This window comes from Schistocerca nitens, chromosome 8 (assembly GCF_023898315.1).
Source record: "Schistocerca nitens isolate TAMUIC-IGC-003100 chromosome 8, iqSchNite1.1, whole genome shotgun sequence".
NCBI classification, from domain to species: Eukaryota; Metazoa; Arthropoda; class Insecta; order Orthoptera; family Acrididae; genus Schistocerca; species Schistocerca nitens.
This window is the reverse complement of record NC_064621.1, coordinates 255,419,558-255,446,253: the sequence shown is the minus strand read 5'-3', so window position 1 is coordinate 255,446,253 and position 26,696 is coordinate 255,419,558. Positions and strand designations below refer to the sequence as shown.

The window sequence follows — 26,696 nt, the reverse complement described above, 5'->3', positions numbered from 1 at the left end:
AAAATGTGTGGTGCAGGTGCGCAGAACAAGCCTAAACTCGAGTGCCATCCTTCCTGACTCCAACTATAGCCAGTTCAACGGTTTCCCTCACCCTCCCAGCCGTCGTTACTGCCTTCCTGTTTGACATTTGAGCGTTTGCTTTGACAGATCATGCAGTTGTTTTTGCCGTACGCAAAGGCGATTAAACGTGAAGGCTATGTTCTTAAGTGTTTCCCATAGTCCGAAAATAATGGAGCAGTTGAACAAAGATGCTTTTCGATCAAGCTTTGCTCGGGAATGTTGTTGTAAAGGCAACAATATCGGGTATAAAAATGAATGCTAGTATCACTATAAATTTTGTCACTGTACTTGACAAATCAAGATGGAATCTTGTGCAGATAAACAATGAAAACGACACTAAAACAGTTTTCAGAAGCTACACGAAGCTTGCAATAATGTCCTCCCTTCAGATGTGGCTAGCACCGAGCCTGAACAACCACCAAACAACCACTTTGTATCCGAAATGTCTGGACTGATTAAGGAACCTAGTGTTTGAAAATGTTCATAACTGACTCGAACGTGATGTTGACGACGCCGGCTGTTCGAAGAACCGTGAAATAACTGTTGGTGTCATCGGCGATCAAAACCCTTGCTACGGCCCGGAGGAGCCTAGCAGTAACTATGTGGAAAAAGGACCATCCAGCGTGCAAGTGTTTCATTGCCTTAAGATGGCTAAGGAGTGATGAAAACAACTAAAGGAATGTGATGCAGTCCCAATGGAGTCCTTAAAACAAATGAAGGATTTAGTGGCAAAAAGAAAAGAAAAAGAGTCTCAATTCTGAAGACAAAATAAATTTTTGACTTATTTTCCTAAACTGTAGGTCTATATTAATGGTCATTTAAGCTTTTTATTTCATACTTCGTTAGTTCACAGTATTACTTGTTTCATATTCCCATGAACAATGGTGGAATATATTTTCTAAAGTGATCGACTATCTGAAAAATCAATTATCTGCCTGTCCCCCTCCCCCACCGCCCCCTTCCGTCACCCACTGTTTCGGATAATTGATGCTCTACTGTAATTCGAGGAAGTTTGTGAAGAGGATGCATACAACACGGTCGCTAATTATTAAATACCGAGTATTTTCATAAGGTATACTTCTGAAGAAATCTTATATTCCCAGTGACGTTAACTATATCAAGATCATGAGGTATAGGTAATTAATACGAACAGATTGAATGTTGTTGGATTTAACTATTATTTTCCCCATGGTGCGTGTCGTTCAATGCAATATGCGGTTGTTGAACAAGCTTAGGATATGCAATGTAAAGTTTTGCGACCACAATAGATTTATTCAGGATACCTCACTCACTCTAATTTAATATTTATTGTATATTATGCATTCTCAGTTACACATTTCTTATGTTGTTGTTGTTGTGGTCTTCAGTCCTGAGACTGGTTTGATGCAGCTCTCCATGCTACTCTATCCTGTGCAAGCTTCTTCATCTCCCAGTACCTACTGGAACCTACATTCTTCTGAATTTGTTTAGTGTATTCATCTCTTGGTCTCCCTCTACGATTTTTACCCTCCACGGTGCCCTCCAATACTAAATTGGTGATCCCTTGAGGCCTCAAAATATGTCCTACCAACCGATCCCTTCTTCTAGTCAAATTGTGCCACAAGCTCCTCTTCTCCCCAATTCTATTCAGTACCTCCTCATTAGTTACGTGATCTACCCATCTAATCTTCAGCATTCTTCTGTAGCACCACATTTCGAAAGCTTATATTCTCTTCTTGTCTAAACTATTTATCGTCCATGTTTCACTTCCATACATGGCTACACTCCATACAAATAATTTCAGAAACGACCTACTGACACTTAAATCTATACTCGATGTTAACAAATTTCTCTTCCTCAGGAAGACTTTCCTTGTCATTACCAGTCTACATTTTATATCCTCTCTACTTCGACCATCATCAGTTATCTTGCTCCCCAAATAGCAAAACGCATTAACTACTTTAAGCGTCTCATTTCCTAATCTAATTCCCGGAGCGCCACCCGATTTAATTCGACTACATTCCATTATCCTTGTTTTTCTTTTGTTGATGTTCATCTTATATCCTCCTTTCAAGACACTGTCCATACCGTTCAGCTGCTCTTCCAGGTCCTTTGCTGTCTCTGACAGAATTTCAATGACATCGGCGAACGTCAAAATTTTTATTTCTTCTCCATGGATTTTAATTCCTACTCCGAATTTTTCTTTTGTTTCCTTTACTGCTTGCTCAATATACGGATTGAATAACATCGTGGATAGGCTACAACCCTGTTTCACTCCCTTCCCAACCACGGCTTCCCTTTCATGCCCCTCGACTCTTATAACTGCCATCTGGTTTCTGTACAATTTGTAAATAGCCTTTCGCTCCCTGTATTTTACCCCTGCCACCTTCAGAATTTGAAAGAGAGTATTCCAATCAACATTGTCAAAAGCTTGATCTAAGTCTACAAATGCTAGAAACGTAGGTTTGCCTTTCCTTAATCTATTCTCTCAGAGAAGTCGTAGGGTCAGTATTGCCTCACGTGTTCTAACACTTCTACGGAATCCAAACTGATCTTCCCCGAGGTCGGCTTCTACTAGTTTTTCCATTCGTCTGTAAAGAATTCGTGTTAGTATTTTGCAGCCGTGGCTTATTAAACTGATAGTTCGGTAATTTTCACATCTGTCAGCACCTGCTTTCTTTGGGATTGGAATTATTATATTCTTCTTGAAGTCTGAGGGTATTTCGCCTGTCTCATACTTCTTGCCCACTAGATGGTAGAGTTTTGTCAGGGCTGGCTCTCCCAAGGCTATCAGTAGCTGTAATGGAATGTTGTCTACTGCCGGGGCCTTGTTTCGACTTAGGTCTTTCAGTGCTCTGACAAACTCTTCAGGCAGTATCATATCTCCCATTCCATCTTCTTCTACCTCCTCTTCCATTTCCATAATATTGTCCTCAAGAACATCGCCCTTGTATAGACCCTCTATATACTCATTCCATCTTTCTGCTTTCCCTTGTTTGCTTAGAACTGGGTTTCCATCTGAGATCTTCATGCAAGTGGTTCTTTTTTCTCCAAAGGTCTCTTTAATTTTCCCGTAGGCAGTATCTATCTTACCCCTAGTGATACATGCTTCTACATCCTTACATTTGTCCTCTGGCCAACCCTGCTTAGCCATTTTGCACTTCCGGTCGATCTCATTTTTGAGACGTTTGTATTCATTTTTGCCTGCTTCATTTACTGCATTTTTGTATTTTCTTTCTTCATCAATTATATTCAATATCTCTTCTGTTACCCAAGGATTTCTATTAGCCCTCGTCTTTTTACCTACTTGATCCTCTGGTGCTTTCTCACCATTTGTTATAATGTAATTTAATTAATTCGAGAGAGCTAATAAACTCATGTCTCTGGTAACGGACTTCTCCATAATACGGATAGTATTGTAACTTATGAAATGAGTGTCATTGACTTAGACTTGATGTGAATAATCAACTGGCGTCCTTAGAGTGAATTTATTTATATTTCAGTTTGACCCATCGCTTATAGTGCGTAATTTGAATGAAAATTTAACCATGGTCGTACTTGTTGAGACACGCGGTCGTTTTTAGAAACAAATGCGGTCTATGGATGAATCCTGCTGTTAGTCATTCCGATGCCTGAATTTTGACGAACCATAATGTAAATATAAAATCAGTGAAAAAACGCTCTTGATCGCAATGGTTATATTATTAAAATGACCGTTTAGGCGTTGGCTAAGGCCCTCTTCAGACAGCACCATCAGCTTAAGTTGACGAAGCGTAGAACAGTCAAGTCACTTCAACGCATCATCCACTTCAGCTGATGGTATTTTCTGAAGATGGACTAAGCCTAGGCCGAAACCGCTCATTTTAATAAAATAACCATCGCTATCAAGACTGTTTTTTCACCGATTTTATACAGATTACAAGAATACAGATTGCAAGATCGATGTTTTCCCAAATATGTTGTCAAAAATAATCGCAAATCCGCGATGGAAGATTACTGTTTGTCTACGATAACTTTACAATTTTATTGGTGTTGCCAGAATCGGAGAAAAGTACGCGAGGGTGAATTGGATGTCAGGCGAATATCGCCTACCACCCTGCATAGTATATGTGATGGCATTTGTAGCTTTGTCTGACGATTTAAGTTCCAGGAAACCCATGGGCCGCTTCTACGAAAAAAAATAATAAAATCGGTACCAGCATCAGGATTCGATGCGGCTACCTCCGTGGCGAGTATTTCGCCACGCCACAAGCGTATGGAAGCGTCCTCGGAAGAGCAGGATGTGGGCTTCGATGTCGTTAGTAATGCCTAAATCAGCATAGACATGAAGACATGCAACTGCATCTAATGCTCTTGAATCCTCGCTCGTTACACAAAGTAGTAGCTGCCGGTTCCCGAGAAACAGAAACAGAAATTCGTTCCTAGAAAACTGCGTGTTTCCCAGGGAGCGGAATTTTTCGGTTATGTGACTGGATGTTAATGTAGCTGTGTACAGAAGTTAGTTTAACTTATAAATCATTTTTCTAGAATTTTACTACATGCTTTCTCTTCCTGTTTAAATGGCAAATGGTTCAAATGGCTATGAGCACTATGGGACTTAACTTAGAACTACTTAAACCTAACTAACGTAAGTACATCACACACATCCATGCCCGAGGCAGGATTCGAACCTGCGACCGTAGCAGTCGCGCGGTTCCGGACTGCGCGCCTAGAACCGCGAGACCACCGCGGCCGGCTCTTCCTGTTTAAAACAGATGATTTCACGATGACTCGGTAATAAGTCGAAACTGGTAATATCATTTGAATGGCCTGAGGTAGATAGAGGTAGATACATAAGATGAAAAAATTTTACCAGACGGTCACTGCTTTTTCTATAAGTACGGGGTTCCTTAGCTCCCTCTCATAATTACTATTACTATTGACCTATAAGGAGAGTTCCGAATCGTAGCGAAAGGTACTTTAGTCTCTTCCTTGATTTGATATGGAACATAATAAAGTATTGCAATTCTATTTTAATACTTCTCTTTGCTGAAGCTGTGCAGTTTTAACAACACATTTCGTTTCTACCGGTCTCAATTTAAAATCAATGCAGTGTTCTTCATCTGAAATGACATGGCGTTATCTATGAATTGTTTTCTTTCAAGCGTTTTTCATATTTGTCTGAGACACATTTCGTTTCGCTATCGGCAACTACTGCTGCATTTCCAGAATGGAAGGCTGTGATACCGAATGATCAGTGCAATTTACTTAATTAATTTGCCACCCATATTTCAGAACCACTTCTCTGTTCTCTACCTGTAATCCAATCGCCAGTTGGTTAAAAGCAACACCTTCTTCGTATGAGAAGCTGTTGTTACAAGCCTCCAAAGAGCTGAAACAACACAAACGCAAAATGCGATGCACTAAGAATATAAGTACAAAGGTATGCAGGAAGCAAAGAAATATGAAGTAGTTTACTTTGTGTGAGACGACTACTATTCGAACTTATCAACGATAAAGTTCTCTGCCATTAGCAGTGCTATCCGACTGACGCATGTAGAGATTTCTTGCGTCAGTTTGCTTGTCTTATCGGCCTGTGCCTCCGCAATTAAAGGCGTTGCCCTAAAAGTGTTGACCTTTGCAGGGAAAGTAACTTTGCACAACATCAAAATCCATCGTTGAAACTCCTTCTTTGTCAAATTAATTTTTGTTGTCGCTTCTGTTGATTCTTGAACGTTGCGAGTGAAACCTACCTTTAATCAGTTGTCTTGGCTAAATAGACTTAGCTGTTTTAATTTATCTTTCACATCTATCAGCGTCTGTCACTTTTAAGTTGTTCTCACGATGCGTTTCGAGGGCTTACACACTGATCCAAGTTTTACAGTAGTCTACAGTTCTGTTTGCGGGATGCTGAAAGTTGTCTCTTTTGAGCTGCATTACACTGCAAATAAGGTTTAATTTTCACTTGTTATCGTAATATGGTACTAGAACTATAAATTGTTTTGTTAGGTAGATTATCTAAACCATGTCCTGTGTCGTTAATGTGAGTAGCTGTGACAGGATTATTGGGAGTTTTGCACGTAACTGCATTTGTGTGTTTCTTAAATTTAGTTTGGAAGCTTCGTCCTTGTTTGATCCCCATATTATACCTTATCTTGTAGACACTCATGTCGGAAATTTGTCTTCGTTGGGTTTCATGTTACGTAGCAGTCCTTTATATAATTAGTTGCCACAGAAAAAGTCAAGTTTTCTATTACATCATCTCAATACATTAGAAATTTTGTGTGAAATGGCACAGAAGTAGGGAATGCATACTGGCCTACTGTCTGTTGGACCAATGTTGTTGTTTTTGACAGTGTCTTCAATAGAGTAATGAGAAATGTTGTCATATAATAAGCCCTCCCTCACCTGAAATATGCAATGCATCACTAACTCAAGGCATTTTTCCAGAGAGACTGAAATATATCGTTGTTAGACACCTGAGCAACAATAATACCCTCACAAAATCACAATTTGGGTTTCTGAAAAATTGCTCTACTGAGGATGCCATTTGCATGTTCACTCACCAAATTGTACAAGTATTAAATACCAAAACAGCCCCATTTGGTATTTTCACCAACCTGTCTGTGAATCAGAATATTGTCCTACATGAACTCAAGTTTTATGGGATTGATGGTATAGCCAACCAATTGATGATGTCATAAGTAAGCAAAAAAATGAAGAAAGTTGTAATAAGTAATTCGGCAAATCTAGTGTGTGGAAATTAATCTGACTGGTGAGAAATCAAGCCTGGGATTCCTCAATGCTCAGTCTTTGGTCCATTACTGTTCCTTATATTCCGCATAAATGACCATCTGTCTAATATCCAACAAGCAGAATTAGTTGTTTTTGCAGGGGACCCTAGTACTGTAATCAATCCAAGCATACATATACAACTGCAGAAGAAATAATAAACAAAGTTCATAAAAGTATCATTGACTGGTTTTCTGCAAATGGTATCACTCTTAATTTTAAAAAGGCACAACATATTCAAATGTGCAAATCTAGGGGTACTGCATCAGTGATAAGTGCAACACTTGGTGAGGAAATAATGAGTACAATGGAAAATTTAAAATTCTTAGGTATGCATATTCATAAGAATTTAAACTGGAAAAAGCTCGTTTTAAGACTCCTGAAATATCTTATTTCAGGGCACATTTGCACTTAGAATCCCTGCAAAGTTTGGGGAGAGACATATTTTGCATATTTTAATTCAATGATGTCATGTGTTGTGGGGTAGCTCATCTCAGAAAAACTCTTCACTGCTGAAAAACGTGCTGTAAGAATGATAGGAGGTGATCAACCACTACCATCTTGCTGACATATGTTTAAGAAGTTGAGCTTTCTCACTACTGTTTCTTAGTGTATTTATCCACTCATTAAGTTTGTTGTAAATAAAGCACTACAATTGAAAAGGACATAATTACAATACCAGAAGAAAAAATGACATTTGTTACTCCACATCGAGATTTTCTTTAGCATAAATAGGGGTGCACAATGCTGAAACTAAAGTTTTTTGTTAGGTTATCCATTGATATAAAATGCCTGGCAGGCAGCAACGTTAAGTTTGGAAACAGAAAAAAAGTTGCTCCTTGACAATATCTTCTATTTCACAGAAGAATTTCTGTTAGTGTAATGTGTAAAGGTGGTGGGTAGGAGTTTTTATTGTTATTTGAAACACTTGACAAATATTCAGCATGTAGTACCAGTTAATTTTCGATGTTAATGTGTAGTGATTTGTTCCACATCACTCTGATTTGTTGTGCAAATGATCCATCAAACACTGAACTAACTAACAAAGACCACAAGTTGAACCTCTATGAAGAACTTAAAATATTTATTCACAACGGGAAGCATGGGCATAACATACTAAACTACATAACATACTAAACGAACTTTTTTTGAAGTTTCTCAAGATTGCTATATAACAGAAAGCAACTGTTACTATTTTTCTTTAGTTACCTCAATGGTGGCAAAAGCTCTCAAATGACCAAACCAATACAATAAGAAGTAAATCTGCTGCTGTGTGTATATATTTCCATTGTCGATATTTTTAACCAGTAAGGCTGGAAATTTTTATTTGTATACATGTTATATGTATCTTTGATTTGTAATGCAGGCTCGTAATGCTCTTTGCCTTACAGGACCTCATATTTCGACATCTGTATAATATCAAGAGTTTTTGTGTTGTTTCATACATGTGCCATTTGTTGATAAAATGGATATTTGTAACGACGCTAAGGTTTCCTTCCACTGGAACATTTTATACCTTATTTGTAGTGAAATAAGTTCGAAACAGGAAACTAGATACATGTACCAAACGAAACTCTAATATTAATCGTTGATGCATCTGGGGATGAGGGTATTGGTCCTCGAAACGTGCCTCTCGAGTAAAATTAAGTGACTGACGCAGATAATTGTTTCAGTTTCTCTTTTATGTCATAGTCGCAGTTTCACAAATGTGGTCGACATAACTTTAGACTTAGGTACACACACATCTGGCTACAACTTATATGTAAACAACGCCAGATATCTGTAACAATTGCTCCTTTCCTGTTTTATGCACGGATGCATGACTAGAAGAGCAATTACTTAATATCTCGAAATTTATCATTTTCCTCCATGTGCGAAATACACTCCTGGAAATGGAAAAAAGAACACATTGACACCGGTGTGTCAGACCCACCATACTTGCTCCGGACACTGCGAGAGGGCTGTACAAGCAATGATCACACGCACGGCACAGCGGACACACCAGGAACCGCGGTGTTGGCCGTCGAATGGCGCTAGCTGCGCAGCATTTGTGCACCGCCGCCGTCAGTGTCAGCCAATTTGCCGTGGCATACGGAGCTCCATCGCAGTCTTTAACACTGGTAGCATGCCGCGACAGCGTGGACGTGAACCGTATGTGCAGTTGACGGACTTTGAGCGAGGGCGTATAGTGGGCATGCGGGAGGCCGGGTGGACGTACCGCCGAATTGCTCAACACGTGGGGCGTGAGGTCTCCACAGTACATCGACGTTGTCGCCAGTGGTCGGCGGAAGGTGCACGTGCCCGTCGACCTGGGACCGGACCGCAGCGACGCACGGATGCACGCCAAGACCGTAGGATCCTACGCAGTGCCGTAGGGGACCGCACCGCCACTTCCCAGCAAATTAGGGACACTGTTGCTCCTGGGGTATCGGCGAGGACCATTCGCAACCGTCTCCATGAAGCTGGGCTACGGTCCCGCACACCGTTAGGCCGTCTTCCGCTCACGCCCCAACATCGTGCAGCCCGCCTCCAGTGGTGTCGCGACAGGCGTGAATGGAGGGACGAATGGAGACGTGTCGTCTTCAGCAATGAGAGTCGCTTCTGCCTTGGTGCCAATGATGGTCGTATGCGTGTTTGGCGCCGTGCAGGTGAGCGCCACAATCAGGACTGCATACGACCGAGGCACACAGGGCCAACACCCGGCATCATGGTGTGGGGAGCGATCTCCTACACTGGCCGTACACCACTGGTGGTCGTCGAGGGGACACTGAATAGTGCACGGTACATACAAACCGGCGAGGGAACTTGCTGTTCCAACAGGACAATGCACGTCCGCATGTATCCCGTGCCACCCAACGTGCTCTAGAAGGTGTAAGTCAACTACCCTGGCCAGCAATATCTCCGGATCTGTCCCCCATTGAGCATGTTTGGGACTGGATGAAGCGTCGTCTCACGCGGTCTGCACGTCCAGCACGAACGCTGGTCCAACTGAGGCGCCAGGTGGAAATGGCATGGCAAGCCGTTCCACAGGACTACATCCAGCATCTCTACGATCGTCTCCATGGGAGAATAGCAGCCTACATTGCTGCGAAAGGTGGATATACACTGTAGTAGTGCCGACATTGTGCATGCTCTGTTGCCTGTGTCTATGTGCCTGTGGTTCTGTCAGTGTGAACATGTGATGTATCTGACCCCAGGAATGTGTCAATAAAGTTTCCCCTTCCTGGGACAATGAATTCACGGTGTTCTTATTTCAATTTCCAGGAGTGTATATATGGTAAATTGGTACCAAGTAAAACGAGCGACTTTGATATTTCAATAATGTTTCAAGATATCGAAAGAGAACTTTTCAGCATGCCATGGTGTGGAAAGAGAGAGAGTAGACCCGCTATCTAAAAAGTTTCGAAACGCATTTCATTCTTGGCGTATGAGTGACATTAGTACAGTAATTACAGTTGCAGCTTGAACTAATAAGCAACAGACACGCATTCGAGCAGTCACTTATGAGCAGGCAGTGTCAAATAGTGTACGTGTAGATATAGTGTGTCACCGTTTTTTGTCACATACTGCCATATAGCAACATCCCTAAGTCAATTGTTTAAGATGTTATCCGGAATGTTTCGAAGAAGGGGAAAGTGCATGCAAAGTCAGTCCCATGCGTCTTCACTCCCAAAAAAACATAACGAAGGTGTACACCTATGGCGACTTAATTGAAATGCAAAACGCAGATAATTCTAGTCGGGAAAAAATCATCACCGATGGCGAGAGTTGGTTTTACCAGCGAAAAACTGCCACAAAAAGAAAAGTGTGTAAATTCACATAAAGGGTCAACGGTTTGGCAACATAACCGACAAATCAATGTGTCATATGAGCTGGACAACATCCCAAGAAAGAACTTTTCTGACAGTTTCACCTGGTTCTATGAAGGTTCTGTTCATGGTACTTAAGTGGGGGGACTCTGTGGAACAACTGAAGCATTAAAACCACAATTTAAACATTTCTTTTTTGTATTACTCAAGACTAACTTTTAGGATTGACAGGGTATATTTTTGTATTGTGTATACACATGACTTTTTATCTACCAAGATCACCGTCATCGTCATTAGGCATTTGACATTCACTGATGTATTAAGGTCTCTAGACTTTTTCAAGTGTGTCTTGAATTTTAAGCATCCATGTTCCTATTTGTTTTTGAAGTCATCTACCAAACTTTCATTAAACCATCTTCCTTCCCCCTTTTCTTGGAATCTAACGAAATATTTCCTTGGCTCATTTCAAATCCACGTGACTTCCTGCATGCCCTGCCCACGTCCATGTCATTTCAGTGAAAATCATTATTCATTTTGAACTCCAGGCTGTTCCCTGAGACATCTGTTTGTTTTTCTATCTCAGGAACATACCGTTTTTTAAATAGATTTCACGTCTTACGTCCATGTCTCGGTGCCATGAAACAAAACTAACAGCATATATTTACTGTAAAATTACTGTTGCCGACATATTGTTTAAGATAGCACTACTGTCTCGTCATTCATTCCTCATGGTCCCAAACTTAAGAAGTAATACATTCCAGGTAGGAGAGGTACCCTGCAATCAGCTTAGAGCTGGAGTTTCCAAACTTTTGGTGTGATGGAACACTTTGAGAATACCGGTACTTTGATGGAACACCTTGTTTATGTTGAAGGTTAATAAAATTTTAGAAAATTAGAAAAACTTGTTTTATTTAGTGATTGTTTCAATTTTGAACCACAATTAATAGCAGAAAAATGATGAAATTAAAAAAAAACAATTAGTATCGTCAAAATGTCGAAGAATCCGGCCATGTTATTAATAGTTTTTCTAAGAGCAGTTCTGCACTTCACGCAGAATACAGTTTGGGAAACCCTAGGTTAGAGGATGTGCACCAGTCACAGCCAGTTTTGGTTACCGCTGACAGCCATCAACATGTTAATAAATAAATTTCTCTGTTTTCACCACAAACTTGCACAGATATTTCACACAGAAGAAAACGCAACTTGCGAGTAATACATTGAACCCTGCCATTTCGCTTTTTAACATCACCGATATGTCTGACTGGCACTCAGGTACGCTTTCGGATTATCGAAGCGAAAGTCTCTGCTGTTTGCAGTTTAAACAGCGCCTGCTGCTGCCGCTACAATCCTGCTCACTGTTAAGTCACAGTCGGAAGCTTACACTGCACTCTAGTTCTATTCATATGTTTGCTTCCTTTGCTCTCCACCTAGTCATTATCTTCAAGTGCTCCAAACACAGAATTGCGTCAGTTGGTTTTGTGAGTTCGTTGCTCATCTGTACGCCTTTCAATTCGATGTCTTAATTGTATATTATCATTGACTCATTACAATTTATTTTTAGGACTACTTTCAAACGTGGTCTGCATTCTTCCGTCCTTGTTGAAGTTTATCTACAGTAGAGGCAAACAATACAAAGCCGTCCACAAAACAAAAATGGTTTATATGTTAACAATTAACACTTTTTTCTTTGTTTTCCAGTTTAACCCATATGGTCTGTTATAATGTTGGTACTGGAGCAGGATGTCGGAAATGCCACATAATTTTAACGTCTGAATAACGTTACACTGTACTGCGTTTTCTTCACTATTTTGTATTTTTTTTCCGAATCAGGAACTTGCTCTTTATCGAAACAATCATTACCTATTGTAACCATATCACTCAGACACATTTTTTATATACTTCACACAGAAAGTTTTTGTTTCCACGTTCTAGGTAGTGGGGAGTAGGCGTGGTAATTACGACAGTAAACAATCACTCGCATTCCCGTCACTTACTAAGAATACTTTCATTCTCGCAGCGTATACACAATGCATGTAGCATGGAACGCGTACTGCAGGAAACTGACTGGCAAAGACAGTTTTTCCTGCTGCGGTAGGGCAGCCGGTGGAGCCAGTGTCTCTACGTCCCCACAACGTCTTTACTTCTTGGGTGCTTTATACTTCCTTTCTTGTTCCTTTCATGGCCTACATTTCTGCCTGCAAGCCCTGGTCTTTCTGATGAATGTTCTTAGTTTTTGTCTTCCTGTGTTGTCATCTTGGCTACTTTTCGTTTGATGGACTCAGGCAGAAATGCAGTTGCTGCCTTGTTCAAATGGCTCTGAGCACTATGGGACTCAACTGCTGTGGTCATCAGTCCCCTAGAACTTAGAACTACTTAAACCTAACTAACCTAAGGATATCACACACATCCATGCCCGAGGCAGGATTCGAACCTGCGACCGTAGCAGTCGCACGGTTCCGGACTGCGCGCCTAGAACCGCGAGACCACCGCGGCCGGCTGCTGCCTTGTGTATAGCTTGTTGTGTTGGGTGTAAACCTAGTTCTCGTAAGAACGGCCTTCTACCCATATTATTGGCCTCATTATTTATGGTAAATGCTGTTTGAGTATTTATTCCAGAAATATCGAGGACACGGAAAGATATTGCACAGTCTCGTTTTTCTTGACGTGGAGTAGGTGGCGCACATTTCATCCAATGTATCGACTAATGTTTTTGTGGAATAGTACTTTATGATGATTTCAGGCTTCCTTTTCCCTCTTGTGCTCTCATCTACTTTCTTATTGAGGTGCACAGGTGAAAGAGGTCTCACGTTCTTTTTCCTTTTTGTCACATATGAGACGACTGTCAAATCCTATTAAAATCCAAATAAGCTACTATTTACTTCAGGTTCAGAAATTCAGGAGGAAATTCAGCTTCATTTTTACGAACGTTTTCGGTCTAAGTAAGTATCCTCTTCAGCAGCTCTTTAAACAAGGTGCAGCTTGTAAACCAATTGTCTGCCGTTTTACTGCGGCCACTCCTCTCAGCTGCATTGTTAAGTCGAATTAAACATCTTAGAGCGAGTTTTAAATTTTGTACGGCACAGCTGGCTGTTTACCGGCATATCACTCCATGGTATATGGTGTGTGTGTGTGTGTGTGTGTGTGTGTGTGTGTGTACCAAGTCCTGTCTTCACAGAGCTTTAGAATTTTCGACAGCTTGCTCGATAAGTACTTGCTAAAACTACACTTTCCCCTGAAAGCGACCAGATATTCATCCACTGCAGTATATTCAAGCAATGTGTATTTCTTGTTACACTTTGCCTGAAACAGTTCAGATATTTCTCTATTATGTCAGGTTTATGTATTTACTTATTGTGAAATGTACTCTATTCCAAAACCAATTGTGTCCCCCAGAGCCTTTCGATTCATATGTCCAGTGCAGTAAAAACTTGCAAGAATAAGTAACTCACTGAAAGCCTTAATTTCAGTCACATCTGTCTCTTTGGAGTTTCGTTTCCGGGCAGAATTCCCCGAAATGCTTCTTATCTACACATTAGTATGTTCACATATGTTTTCCAACATTGGTCCTACCTTCACGGAAAAAAAACAAAGAAAAAACAGTGCTTTGAGCTCGCGTCCTTACATTTCTTGGTGGAAGGTTCTTCATCCATTTCCCGTCTCTGTATCAGTTCCATGTTCCAATTCTTCGCACCGATCAGATGATTCTGTATCTGATTTATCATACGTTTCTTCTGATTCAGCTTCTTCAAGTACCTGTAATTTTGTATTCGTCTTTCGTTTCCTTCCTACTTGAACACAATGGAAACTGAGTTATTAACATACAGTTACAGAAAACAACCTCACTCCAAGACTTTTATTTCACTTGGACAGCTGTTAGAATACCAGTATTAGACAACAATGGGTTTACTTAACACAACATGTAATGCGACAACAATGATGTGAATGTAAATTTAAAAAAAAAACTGGCACTTGGTATTATTTTCTTTTTTGTTGCATTAGGACGGCGCGGGGTGTCCTGAATACGTCAGTGTATGTTTTTGGCAATTTAACAAATGTGACAATGTATTTTCACTTAATTATTTACATAACTTCGAGATTTATTCTCTGACAGCAAATTCCTTGACATCATATGTATAGATATACGATCCAATAGTGACATGTGAACATTTATGCCGGACCGGGATTCGAACGCAGATTTTCCTCTTATCGCGCGAGGTCACCTTAACCACTTCGAATATTCGTGCATTTTCCCCTGGCCAACCAAAACTTCCACATGTCATATTTGCTTATATCGTAATCCAGGGAAGGGTCGGTATGATTTTATGAACCACTCTGTAGTTAGTTTGTGTGATACAGTGCGGTAGAGAGGATGGGGAACTGCGTGCTCGCTCTTCATTTTGTAGATCTATTGACCACCATTTGGCGAACTACTTTCCCTCAGACTTCTAACCTCCACCCCCGCCTTTCCAACCGGTTACACCCCAGAACTTAATTTATCCCTTAATATGGTTCTACTGTACTTAGATGTGGTGCAGACATTTAATGTCTGTTCGTAACACACGTTATTTAACAATATATTAATTTTATACAATTAAAACATTATTTCTAATAATCTGCTATTTTTCCACCCACTGCAGTGGGGTAACTGTCAGTGCTAGAGAAAAAAATGAGTGTGATCTGTTTTGTAGGGAATTTAATGTAGTTTAATTTTGTACTCTGAAATGTTTTCGCTAGAAGCCGCGGTTTCCTAGATGGTCAACGCTCACAACTCACCAGTTAAGATTTTAGATATGTTATTCATTACACTCACCCCTACGACTGGACAAAAACTTGCGACTACATGAATTTTTCCCGTTACTTACCTTCTTTGATTGCACTATAATAATCTTTCTTCCGAAGTACCATCCACGATTGGAAGATGAAGGGAAGGAAATTAATTGAGAACTGGATATGGTAAACGCTGAAAGCGACAAAATTGGATATTTTCGCTTTTATTTCTCTATAAACCGCTCAATGTGCCATGAATAACGAGATAGGTTCGAAGTACCAGAGAACCCTCCTTGTACTTCAATATACCTCTACTACAAGGTCTAATCAACAAAGACAGATTGATTTGTTTCGTGTAGCTTCCGTGATAGTTTCCATCTGTACCTTGCATATTTGAAAAGAGCGGGTTGTTATGTATAATGTCCATAGGCGGCAGCACTCTCGTATCGGTAGGTTGGTAGTAACACTCTACAGGGCTATTATAAATGATTGAAGCGATTTCATAAATTCACTGTAGCTCCATTCATTGACATATGGTCACGACACACTACAGATACGTAGAAAAACTCATAAAGTTTTGTTCTGCTGAAGCCGCACTTCAGGTTTCTGCCGCCAGAGCGCTCGAGAGCGCAGTGAGACAAAATGGCGACAGGAGCCGAGAAAGCGTATGTCGTGCTTGAAATGCACTCACATCAGTCAGTCATAACAGTGCAACGACACTTCAGGACGAAGTTCAACAAAGATCCACCAACTGCTAACTCCATTCGGCAATGGTATGCGCAGTTTAAAGCTTCTGGATGCCTCTGTAGGGGGAAATCAACGGATCGGCCTGCAGTGAGCGAAGAAACGGTTGGTTGAACGCGTCCGGGCAAGTTTCACGCGTAGCCCGCGGAAGTCGACGAATAAAGCAAGCAGGGAGCTAAACGTACCACAGCCGACGGTTTGGAAAATATTACGGAAAAGGCTAAAGCAGAAGCCTTACCGTTTACAATTGCTACAAGCCGTGACACCCGATGACAAAATCAAACGCTTTGAATTTTCGGCGCGGTTGCAACAGCTCATGGAAGAGGATGCGTTCAGTGCGAAACTTGTTTTCAGTGATGAAGCAACATTTTTCCTTAATGGTGAAGTGAACAGACACAATGTGCGAATCTGGGCGGTAGAGAATCCTCACGCATTGCCGGCCGAAGTGGCCGAGCGGTTAAAAGCGCTACAGTCTGGAACCGCACGACCGCTACGGTCGCAGGTTCGAATCCTGCCTCGGGCATGGATGTGTGTGATGTCCTTAGGTTAGTTAGGTTTAAGTAGTTCTAAGTTCTAGGGGACTTATGACCACAGCAGTTGAGTCCCATAGTGCTCAGAGCCATTTGAACCATTTTGAACCTCACGCATTCGTGCAGCAAATTCGCAATTCACCAAAAGTTAACGTGTTTTGTGCAACTGACGGTTTAAAGTTTACGGCCCCTTTTTCTTCTGTGAAAAAAACGTTACAGGACACGTGTATCCGGACATGCTGGAAAATTGGCTCATGCCACAACTGGAGACCGACAGCGCCGACTTCATCTTTCAACAGGATGGTGCTCCACCGCACTTCCATCATGAGTTCGGCATTTCTTAAGCAGGAGATTGGAAAACCGATGGATCGGTCGTGGTGGAGATCATGATCAGCAATTCATGTCATGGCCACCACGCTCTCCCGACTTAACCCCATGCGATTTCTTTCTGTGGGGTTATGTGAAAGATTCAGTGTTTAAACCTCCTCTACCAAGAAACGTGCCAGAACTGCGAGCTCGCATCAGCGATGCTTTCGAACTCATTGATGGGGACATGCTGCGCCGAGTGTGGGAGAAACTTGATTATCGGCTTGATGTCTGCTGAATCACTAAAGGAGCACATATCGAACATCTGTGAATGCCTAAAAAAACTTTTTAAGTTTTTGTATGTGTGTGCAAAGCATTGTGAAAATATCTCAAATAATAAAGTTATTGTAGAGCTGTGAAATCGCTTCAATCATTTGTAATAACCCTGTACTTAGTACACGCTCTTTCCATTTCACATACCAAGCACTGAAGGAGACCCGAGAGGAGCAGTACGACTCAATGAAATTCTGTGTTTGTTTAAACCAGGCAGCCACTATAACTTACGAAAAGCTGGAGCAAGCGTACAGTGAAGATGTACTGCTTCGTGCAACAGTGTTTAGGTAGTCAAGGACGTCAAAGAACAGCGATTTGCCCCTGCTGAACAAGGTGGGCCTAATATTTAGGCTTATGCTGTGACTGAACTCAGCACCAACACAGCTGCTGTAACTGACAGTGAAGATCAGCGGATAATGGCAGTGTCTTTACGATTACGTCTGGTCACCTCCATCCGACCCTGTTTGTGCCCGTCGGGTGTCACGTCTGTTGGCCCCCTGACAAAAGGCTGTGTGAGTGGAACCCAGTTTCTTTGCTGATGGAGCGAATGCATTTCTGGAATCAGTTATCACCGGCGTTGAGTCATGCCAGCGTCATTATGATCGCAAAGGTAAACGAGCCAGCACATTGTGGAAATCGCCAGGTTCTCAAACACCAAAAAAGGCGGAAATTGTTCCGTCTGCAGGGAAAGTGATGTTGATCACATTTTTTGACTGACAAGAATGATTTACTAGCATGCAGTTGCCGCTCACACTACTGCACTACTGTTAACAGCATCATACTACCAGTCAGTACTGGCTACACTGAGGAAGCACACTGCAAGGAAACGAACAGAACTTTCTCAGACTGGGTGGCGACTACATTACGACAATTCGCGGCCTCACTTCGCAAATCAAGTCACGCAGTTTGTGGCTCTATTCAACGATACCTGTGCACCGCATCCACCTTACAGCCTCGATATTCCACACTATAATTTTTTTTATTCCCGTCATTCGATTCGAGAAATCTGGAGCAACGCTCAAGAAAAGTGAGGCGATTCTCAAGGTCCTGACAGAACGGCTATAAAAAGTGCATTCAAGCATGAGGAGAGTACTTTGGAAAAGATCTTGTAAAACTTGAAATGGAGTAATAAAGATTAGTGAAAAAATCAGTCTCTGTCTTTATTGATCAGCCCCCGTAGATGGAGAAGCATGTAAATTCCATGCTTCGTGACATGAAGAATGCTGAATGTGCCGAGCATGTCTGACCCCGGTTATAAACATGGTACGAGTATAACCCATTTCTCGTTCGCTTTCCTACGGCAACAAGCAATAGTTCAGTTCATTAATTTTCCATCTGAATATATCCTGTCCAGTGCTTTGTGACGGAAAGGAAAGGTAAAATAAGAAACATAATGTAGGATACTAAGCTAAGAAGTAAAGGAAATCCATATGTAACAAACAAAAATGTAGGAAGGGAGACTAGGGTTCAACATCCCGTCGACATCGCGGGCATTAGAGACAGAGCACAAGCTCGGATTAGGGAAGAATGCGTACGGAAACAAATCGTGACACTTCAAAGAAACCAGCCCAGGCATTTGTCTTACGCAATTTAGGGAAATCACTGAAAACCTAAATCTGAATGGTCGAACGACGATTTGTGTAACAAACAAAGCGATAGCTGTTGATCGGAAAGAACCAGCACAACGTGATGTAAGTTTAAACCATTAGAATTTGTGTAACGTAATGAAGTAAATGGTGTTCAAACTGCACGATCTTACCGTCCGAGGAAATATTCCTCGTCTACCATTCACCAACAAATTAAGTGTTGAAACCTGTCGATTTTCTTGAAGTGAATTACAGGAATTTTCTTTTCAGTGATGTCAGTACTTCATTCTTTGTCACCGTAATGCTCAGAAATAAGAGAGCTGATACTGTGCACATTCAGTGTTTACTTGGAAGTGAAACATGGCGCTTGTTTACCTAAACTCTCATTTTTATATATTTTTTTAAAAAATTCAAAGCTTATTACAGTTTTTTGGCACTTTTTCTATCAGAGGTCAGAAAAGGTGTGAAACTATCGATCTGGCTGGCCGAAGTGGCCGTGCGGTTAAAGGCGCTGCAGTCTGGAACCGCGAGACCGCTACGGTCGCAGGTTCGAATCCTGCCTCGGGCATGGATGTTTGTGATGTCCTTAGGTTAGTTAGGTTTAACTAGTTCTAAGTTCTAGGGGACTAATGACCTCAGCAGTTGAGTCCCATAGTGCTCAGAGCCATTTGAACTATCGATCTGCATTCCTTCGAATAAAGTGATTCGTAATGCGAATCTGTTATGCGTTTTTCCCGTTTTATTACTTTTTGACATTCGCACTGCCAGTATACAATTCTTGTACACCATGTACTGTCTATCACATATCGTACAATGGCTTAAGGAATGCTGTTGAAGACTTACGTATGGCACTTCCAGGCCACTGTGTTCTTACTGCCTACACAGATGAGTAGTGATTCAGAGGGAACAATGAAGTTGTGATGGTTTCTTTATGCCCAAAATACTTTTCTTCTATTCATCATCGCAAAATGGTCATGAACTCACGTGAAAAAAATGGCGGAGATGGAGATTAGAATAAGGAAACGTGGTATATTTCTAGACGTCTTGCTTGCAGAGTGACACTTCTTCCGCCGAGTCGTTAACCTTGCTCCATTGTGCCTCCCTTCTGTGTTGCAGTTGAGAACGTAACGTACTTGTGCGGCAAGATGACGCTGGACGGCAACGCAGTGACCTCGGGCTGCGAATGGACGACCAAGGGCGCGTACCGCACCGAAGCGTGCGCCTGCACCTCCTACAGCTCCACAGGAATACCTTGCAACTCGGCCACAGCACTCTCCGGCCAGCACTTCGTGGCGCTGCTAGTAGTTGCGTTCGCTGTCGTCTTGGCGGCGCTACCTGCGGCATCCGGTTTCTGCAGTGCATAACAGATGGCGCAGCAGCCACCTCGACAGCAGTGTCGCCATTCCAACTGAACTCCGTCACTTGCAGTTATTCAAGCCAATGCGCATCAACCATCAATTTATGGGAGACAGATGGACGATACACGCAAAATTATTTTGAAAGGTTCTCAATAAAGCTACAGCGTACCAGAATCACTGTCCACACCCAATACTAATATCCAGGATCCATAACGTACATACTTGTCAAAAACACACTAATTAATAATAATTTATTTATTTACTCTTCGTGAAATTTTTATTTACCATAGCATTTTGAGTAATAAGCTTTTCACTAGTACTTACTATATTGTTATATGAATAGAGGCATCAACATGCTCTGCAAAAAGAAACGCGACTCGTCACGCATTTCATATATTGCTTCACTTTCCTTTCATTTGGAGTGTTACAAAATAAGATCTTACAAAGTTACCCGCGAATTATCATTTTTCTGCAAACAGTCCTCATTCTGATAAGGAATAAATTGTAACAGAAGAAAAAGTAAAACAAAAAGAAAAAAATCTGTTAGTTACATAACTCTTTTCTTAGTTTCCTATAAATTCATCACAACACTGCAAAGGTATTAATTAATATACTTGTTGTCAGCAAGTGACAAGTGTGAATTTTTCGTCAAGTGATAAAGCATGAAAGGTGTACAGGTACACATGTTACTATATTTGAAGGCATAGCAGTGAAGCTATTTTCAACACAGTATAACCGCATTTGCGTTGGCCATCGCAGCTGTGACATTCGGAACTCTTTGAACCTTACGAAAGGCATAACTGAACATGAGAACCTGAGGCAATGAATCCCTACTCCGCAATGCAAAGTATTTGCTCGTACCCTGTTTGTTGCCCCTTGCTGTCATGGGGACTAAAGAAAATACGTATGTATGCCTGTTACAAATACAGGTACAAATACGAATGTTTTATTTCAGCTTTGAAAAATCTTTACATGCAATCGGTGTTGTCAAAGTTAAAACAATAATAATAACAATTACAATAATACAAACTTCGACAGATGTCGTTATGTACAAGAAACTAACGCAAGATGGATACCCTGTATATATAAGTAAGTAACAATAACAACAAAAGTTTCCTATTAGAGCAATTACAAGGTAAATGAAACACGCAGTTACATGAATGACAAACGTAAGAAATAATTATACAGATAAATGACAATAAGTACCTACATAGAACAGCAATAAAATAGTTACATATCATGGCATATATAAAGTTTGTTGTTCATTTGTTGTTCATTCTCATAAGAAATGTGGGCCATTTGTCACACACTCAGGGAATTCTTGAGCAGAGTAAATTCCTTTACCTTTCATCCAGCTCAAAAGACTAACGCTAAACTTATTTACTGGCACTGTGTAGACGTTTTCAGGTAATTTGTTGAATTAGACAGGACCAAGATATTTGTGACTGTTATTGTTATGGGGCCGCCTGTCGAACGGCATATTCTAAGTAACATAGAAGAACGCTATCAGAAGGTGCACAGCTACTAGTTTTCCATATAGTTTTTTTTTTAAGAGAAGAAAGAAAACTTACTTAGTACTTTTCCATTTGTTACTAATCTAAGAACGCCAGATGTTGATTGTGGGACAGTAACCATTTAAAAAGTTACTTCGTTATGATTGTAATATATTTGCACAAAACCATGTAATATAATATCAGTTCATGTTTATTACCAATAAACAACAATAAAAATTGAAATTGTCAGATACTACTGATTCAATCCTCTTTCCTTTACAGACTGTGCATGAGAAGTAGTTTAACGTAGCTGTACTACATATGGACTCAGTACTATATATAGTTGACAACGCTACTGAATAATAGCGCATAACTTTCATTTTGAAGGCGTCGTGGCATGGCATGCACGAAAACCAAAAACGTTTGGAGGATATGGAAGTCGATTACTACTCATTTATCACCCACAGGTCATGGAGACTGATCCGAGGCTGAGTTGTAGACGTGTGATGTAGGGTTGGGGGTCAGGTGATCAATGGCTTACAGAATACAATGAAGGTGATACAATATGACAATATTACTTATTGATGTGTACTGTGAAAGTGGGGGGGGGGGGGGGAGGAGGAGGAGACGAAGGGGGGTTGAGGACCACACGAGCTCCTAGATATTTGGAGAGTGTCCATCACATCTTTCTGATACTTCCTTAACATTGTTGATCTGTCAATACCGAGCAGTAGTTAATATAATATTAATGGTTTGTAGGTCACGCGTGTGCAACTGAATGAACTCAAAACGGTATTCGTAGTCTGTGCGAAGCCTGGTTTATGCCAGAGAGAACAGGCGGAGTCATACAAGCGAGAATACTTTCTGGTGTAAATGGTGGACGAGCGCGAACGAACAGCATTCGTTCGAGTTCGGTTCGCATTCGCCGGAGTACGCTCGTGTCCCACTGGTTGTCAGTATTCTAGTGAACCATCAGACGAAGTTCGCTTTTTCTCTGGTTCGGCGCTAGCAGCAAACAGAGCTTTCGTCTCCTGTTCGTCTGCGAACTGCTCTTGTGGACACGGTTGCGTGATATCATCGGTGCTTGCGGGATCAAATGCCGAAGTAGAAGAAATTTGAGTTGTAGAAACTTGTTGAAGCACTCAAAGGTCCAATTCGGCATCTGAGAAAGGCAATACATGCATTAGATGCTTGCATCAGGCGAGAGCAGAGTGAGTAGGCACAAACTTTATATTTCACTTTATTACAAAGGGAAAGCACAATAAATTTTCATGAAAGTAGGCAGGTTTGAATATTTATCTATTCTGCTGATTCAAATTTAAAGTGTATGAAGGATTTGAGCATTCACTTTGCTTACGTTCACGGTAGTTGTTTCTAGCAAGTGGTGAGGCGCTGGGCACACGTTCGGGAGGCCGGTGTTCAAATCTCCATCCAGCCATAAAGATTAAGGATTTCCTAGGTTTCCCTATATCATTCCAAGGCAGATTCTCGGAGGTTTCTTTTGAAAAGCGCACAGCCTATTTCCTTTCTCGATTCGAGCATGTGCGCCGTCTCTGTTGACCACTATTTCTGCTTTGTCCATTTTATCTACATCTACATCTACATGGATATTCTGCAAATCACATTTAAGTACCTGGCAGAGGGTTCATCGAACTTCCATCGCAATTCTCTATTATTCCAATCTCGTATAGCGCGCGGAAAGAATGAACACCTACATCTTTCCGAACGAGCTCTGATTTCCCTTATTTTATAGCGGTGATTGTTCCTCCTTACGTAGGTCGGTTTCAACAAAATATTTTTGCATTCGGAGGAGAGAGTTGTTGATTGGAATTTCGTGAGAAGATCCCGTCGCAACGAAAAACGTGTGGCGTTCGCTGGGTTATTCAGTGGTTTGGTATTTAACTAATTTGTAAATGGAAATGATAATCTTATTTTATTACATTGAGTAATTACTAAATAATTTTTCTCCCGGCTAAAGGTTTGATCAAGTTGCTAAAGAACTCCAATTTAACGTCGTGTTAAAAGTGTTGTCTGTAAGTCGTGTGTCACTAAATCATAGTTCCTACAACAGATTCTATACAACTATTGATTAAGATGGAAGCAGTTATCTTCAGCAAAATGATCATTACAGCCACCGAATATCAGCCGCGCACAACACTGCCATATGTTACCTGAAACAATATTCTTCGCAACTCGTGCGTAATTAATTTCGGCTCCATACATCAGCTAGAAAAGTTTCTTATAAGGATCGTGCTATGAGCACTGTTTTTAAAGAACCAATCTGATTCGAATCATTTTCATTAAAATGAGTTCGGGACCACCGGTGCACATTTATTTTTACACATTTGTATTACGTTCAGCATTTATGTCTGCAGAGTTGCGTAATTAGAATTTGCCGCTGTGATAATTGTTAAGATGGCGGCAGACAATTGATAGAGACTTTCTATTGTTAAGCAAATAACTATTTTAAATGCTTATTGAACTTTACAGAAACTCTACTTTCGTATTGTGCACTATTTAGACTTCATCAAGCAAACATCTGATTTGTTGCTAAGGAAAACACAGACAAACACGCGATACAAATCGCTACCATCAACGGCTGCGCTCGTTGCAGCGGAAAGAAATAATTAACACAGATAATGCTTACTGAGAGAGGAATTTGAGTTACAAATAATTAATCACTCATATTTATAATAATAATGAACTCTATTTTCAAGTAATAATTAACAAATAATTACAATTTCTTAACAGACCTCAGTTTGATATGCGTCTTGCGTGCTGAACCTAAAAAAGCCAACCAACAAAAGGTAAAAAAAAAAAAAAAACAAAAGAAGACAAACGCAGATCATAAAAGGAATTTACAATTATCGTTGTCTTTGTATGATACACATCGATATGTCTAATTACATCATAGAATATTATATAAATAATTAATATTTATAAGTTTTCACTGTACGTCGAATATATAAGAGGCATTAGAGGCATAATTTCCTCTCGTCGCACTGTAGCCAAAAATTTATCACGTGGATGTTACAAACGGCTTTCTTTTAACGATTTCCAGCACAAATCCTGTATCATTTCTGTGACAATCTCTCCCATATTTCGCGATAATACAAAACATGCTGCCTTTCTTTGAACTTTTTCGATGTACTCCGTCAGTCGTATCTGGTAAGGATCCCTCACCGCGCAGCAGTATTCTAAAAGAGGACGGACAAGCGTAGTGTAGGCAGTCCTCTTAGCAGGTCTGTTACTTTTTCTAAGTGTCCTGCCAATAAAACGCAGTCTTTGGTTAGCCTTCCTCACAACATTTTCTATCTGTTCCTTCCAGTTTAAGTTGTTCGTAATTGTAACACCTAGGTAATTAGTTGAATTAACGGCTTTTAGATTAGACTGGTTTATCGTGTAACCATAGTTTAACGAGTTAGCACTCATGTGGATGACCTGGCTGAAATCTAATTGCTGTGAGACAGAGAGCGTTGTTGCGGCTGAGAAGACAATCCTTTGATTACAAGTGGTTTTCCACATTATTTCTTGAAATCGATTTATTGATAGTTACACAAGCTGCGGCTTGTCGCTAGTATAACAGTGACCCGTATATACAATAAGTTTCCTTTAATTTAGGTCTATGGTCACAAACATTTTCTTAACAGATTAGCGGTTTCGGTCTATAATGACCATCATCAGATCTGCAACAAAAATGGGAAAAACATAAATACACTCGCAGATTGTCTACAGCTTAAAAAATATACATAGAGATTAATGAAAAGTACTGCTGACAAATATATGCATTTGTGCGCTTTAAGTATGAAGAGGCACTGCAGCCATAGTGGCACCGTCAAATGTTACATGCAGAATCAGCACCAGCATCATCAAATATACATAAATAACATCATATGCACGAGTCATGTTGTTAGAAGCACTACTGTTCAAAACAAGATGCCGTTCATTAGCCACAAGATGTTTGTGTTGTAGGTTCAACAGAGGTCACTACTGTCGGCATACACTACTTTTCAGTAATTAATTGAACAGCGAAAATAAAGGGGGATACAATAGTTGAAGTTTGCAATCTGTTAACAAAAAGTTTATAACTATAGACGTAAATTAAAGGAAACTTATTGATATTTAGTTACGTCGCTCATTGTATGGCTACCAGTTTCGGTTGTTCAATGCACCATCTTCAATCCTCAGCTGACGCTGAAGTGGTTAATACACCATCCGTATAGACGATGCATCGGTAGCCAACGTAACTGGTTTACGCAGACTACCTGTAACTGTGATGTTGTCTCTTGGAGAGACAAACTGGTAGCCGCACAGTAAGTGACATCATAAGGACGACTGTAGTTGTTTCATTTTCTTACATAAGCGAACGGCCGTTATCCCCCAGGCCTCCAGTCACAAGGATGAACATACAAAAACATTTCCAAAAGGGATTAAAGAGTTTAATAAAACAAAATTAGTTAAAAAGGCAGGTAAAAATTACCTCTCAAGCCAGTGGTCGTCAAACGGCGGCCCGCGGGCGGGATGCGATCCGAATGAAGTATTTATGAGGCCCACGCTTCTAAGCCGTATTTCATAACAATATGCATCTAGCAACTAACAGCCAAATCCAAATACGTCAACTAAGGTTAAGAGCGTCTTAAGAAGTGTATCTTTCCTGCTCAGTAATAAAAATACTTACAGAGACAGTAGTATTTTAAGATCTGTTTAATTCGGTCGTGATGTAAATGAAGTTCCCGACTTAATGTTCAAAATGTTCAAATGTGTGTGAAATCTTATGGGATTTAACTGCTAAGGCCATCAGTCCCTAAGCTTACACACTACTTAACCTAAATTATGCTAAGGACAAACACACACACCCATGCCCGAGGGAGGACTCGAACCTCCGCCGGGACCAGCCGCACAGTCCATGACTGCAGCGCCTGACACCGCTCGGCTAATCCCGCGCGGCGCCGACTTAATA

General features: G+C 40.8%; 1 protein-coding gene across 1 annotated transcript in view; it reads left to right on the top strand.

Moving 5' to 3' along the window:
- Positions 1-20,505, top strand: part of LOC126198796 (uncharacterized) — a 148,527-nt gene extending 128,022 nt beyond the window's left edge. Inside the window, exon 4 of the mRNA XM_049935365.1 lies at positions 20,002-20,505. Within this exon, the coding sequence (XP_049791322.1) occupies positions 20,002-20,249 (248 nt within the window). The 3' untranslated portion in view covers positions 20,250-20,505. The remainder of the gene's footprint in view (positions 1-20,001) is intronic.
- Positions 20,506-26,696: the final 6,191 nt, after the last annotated feature.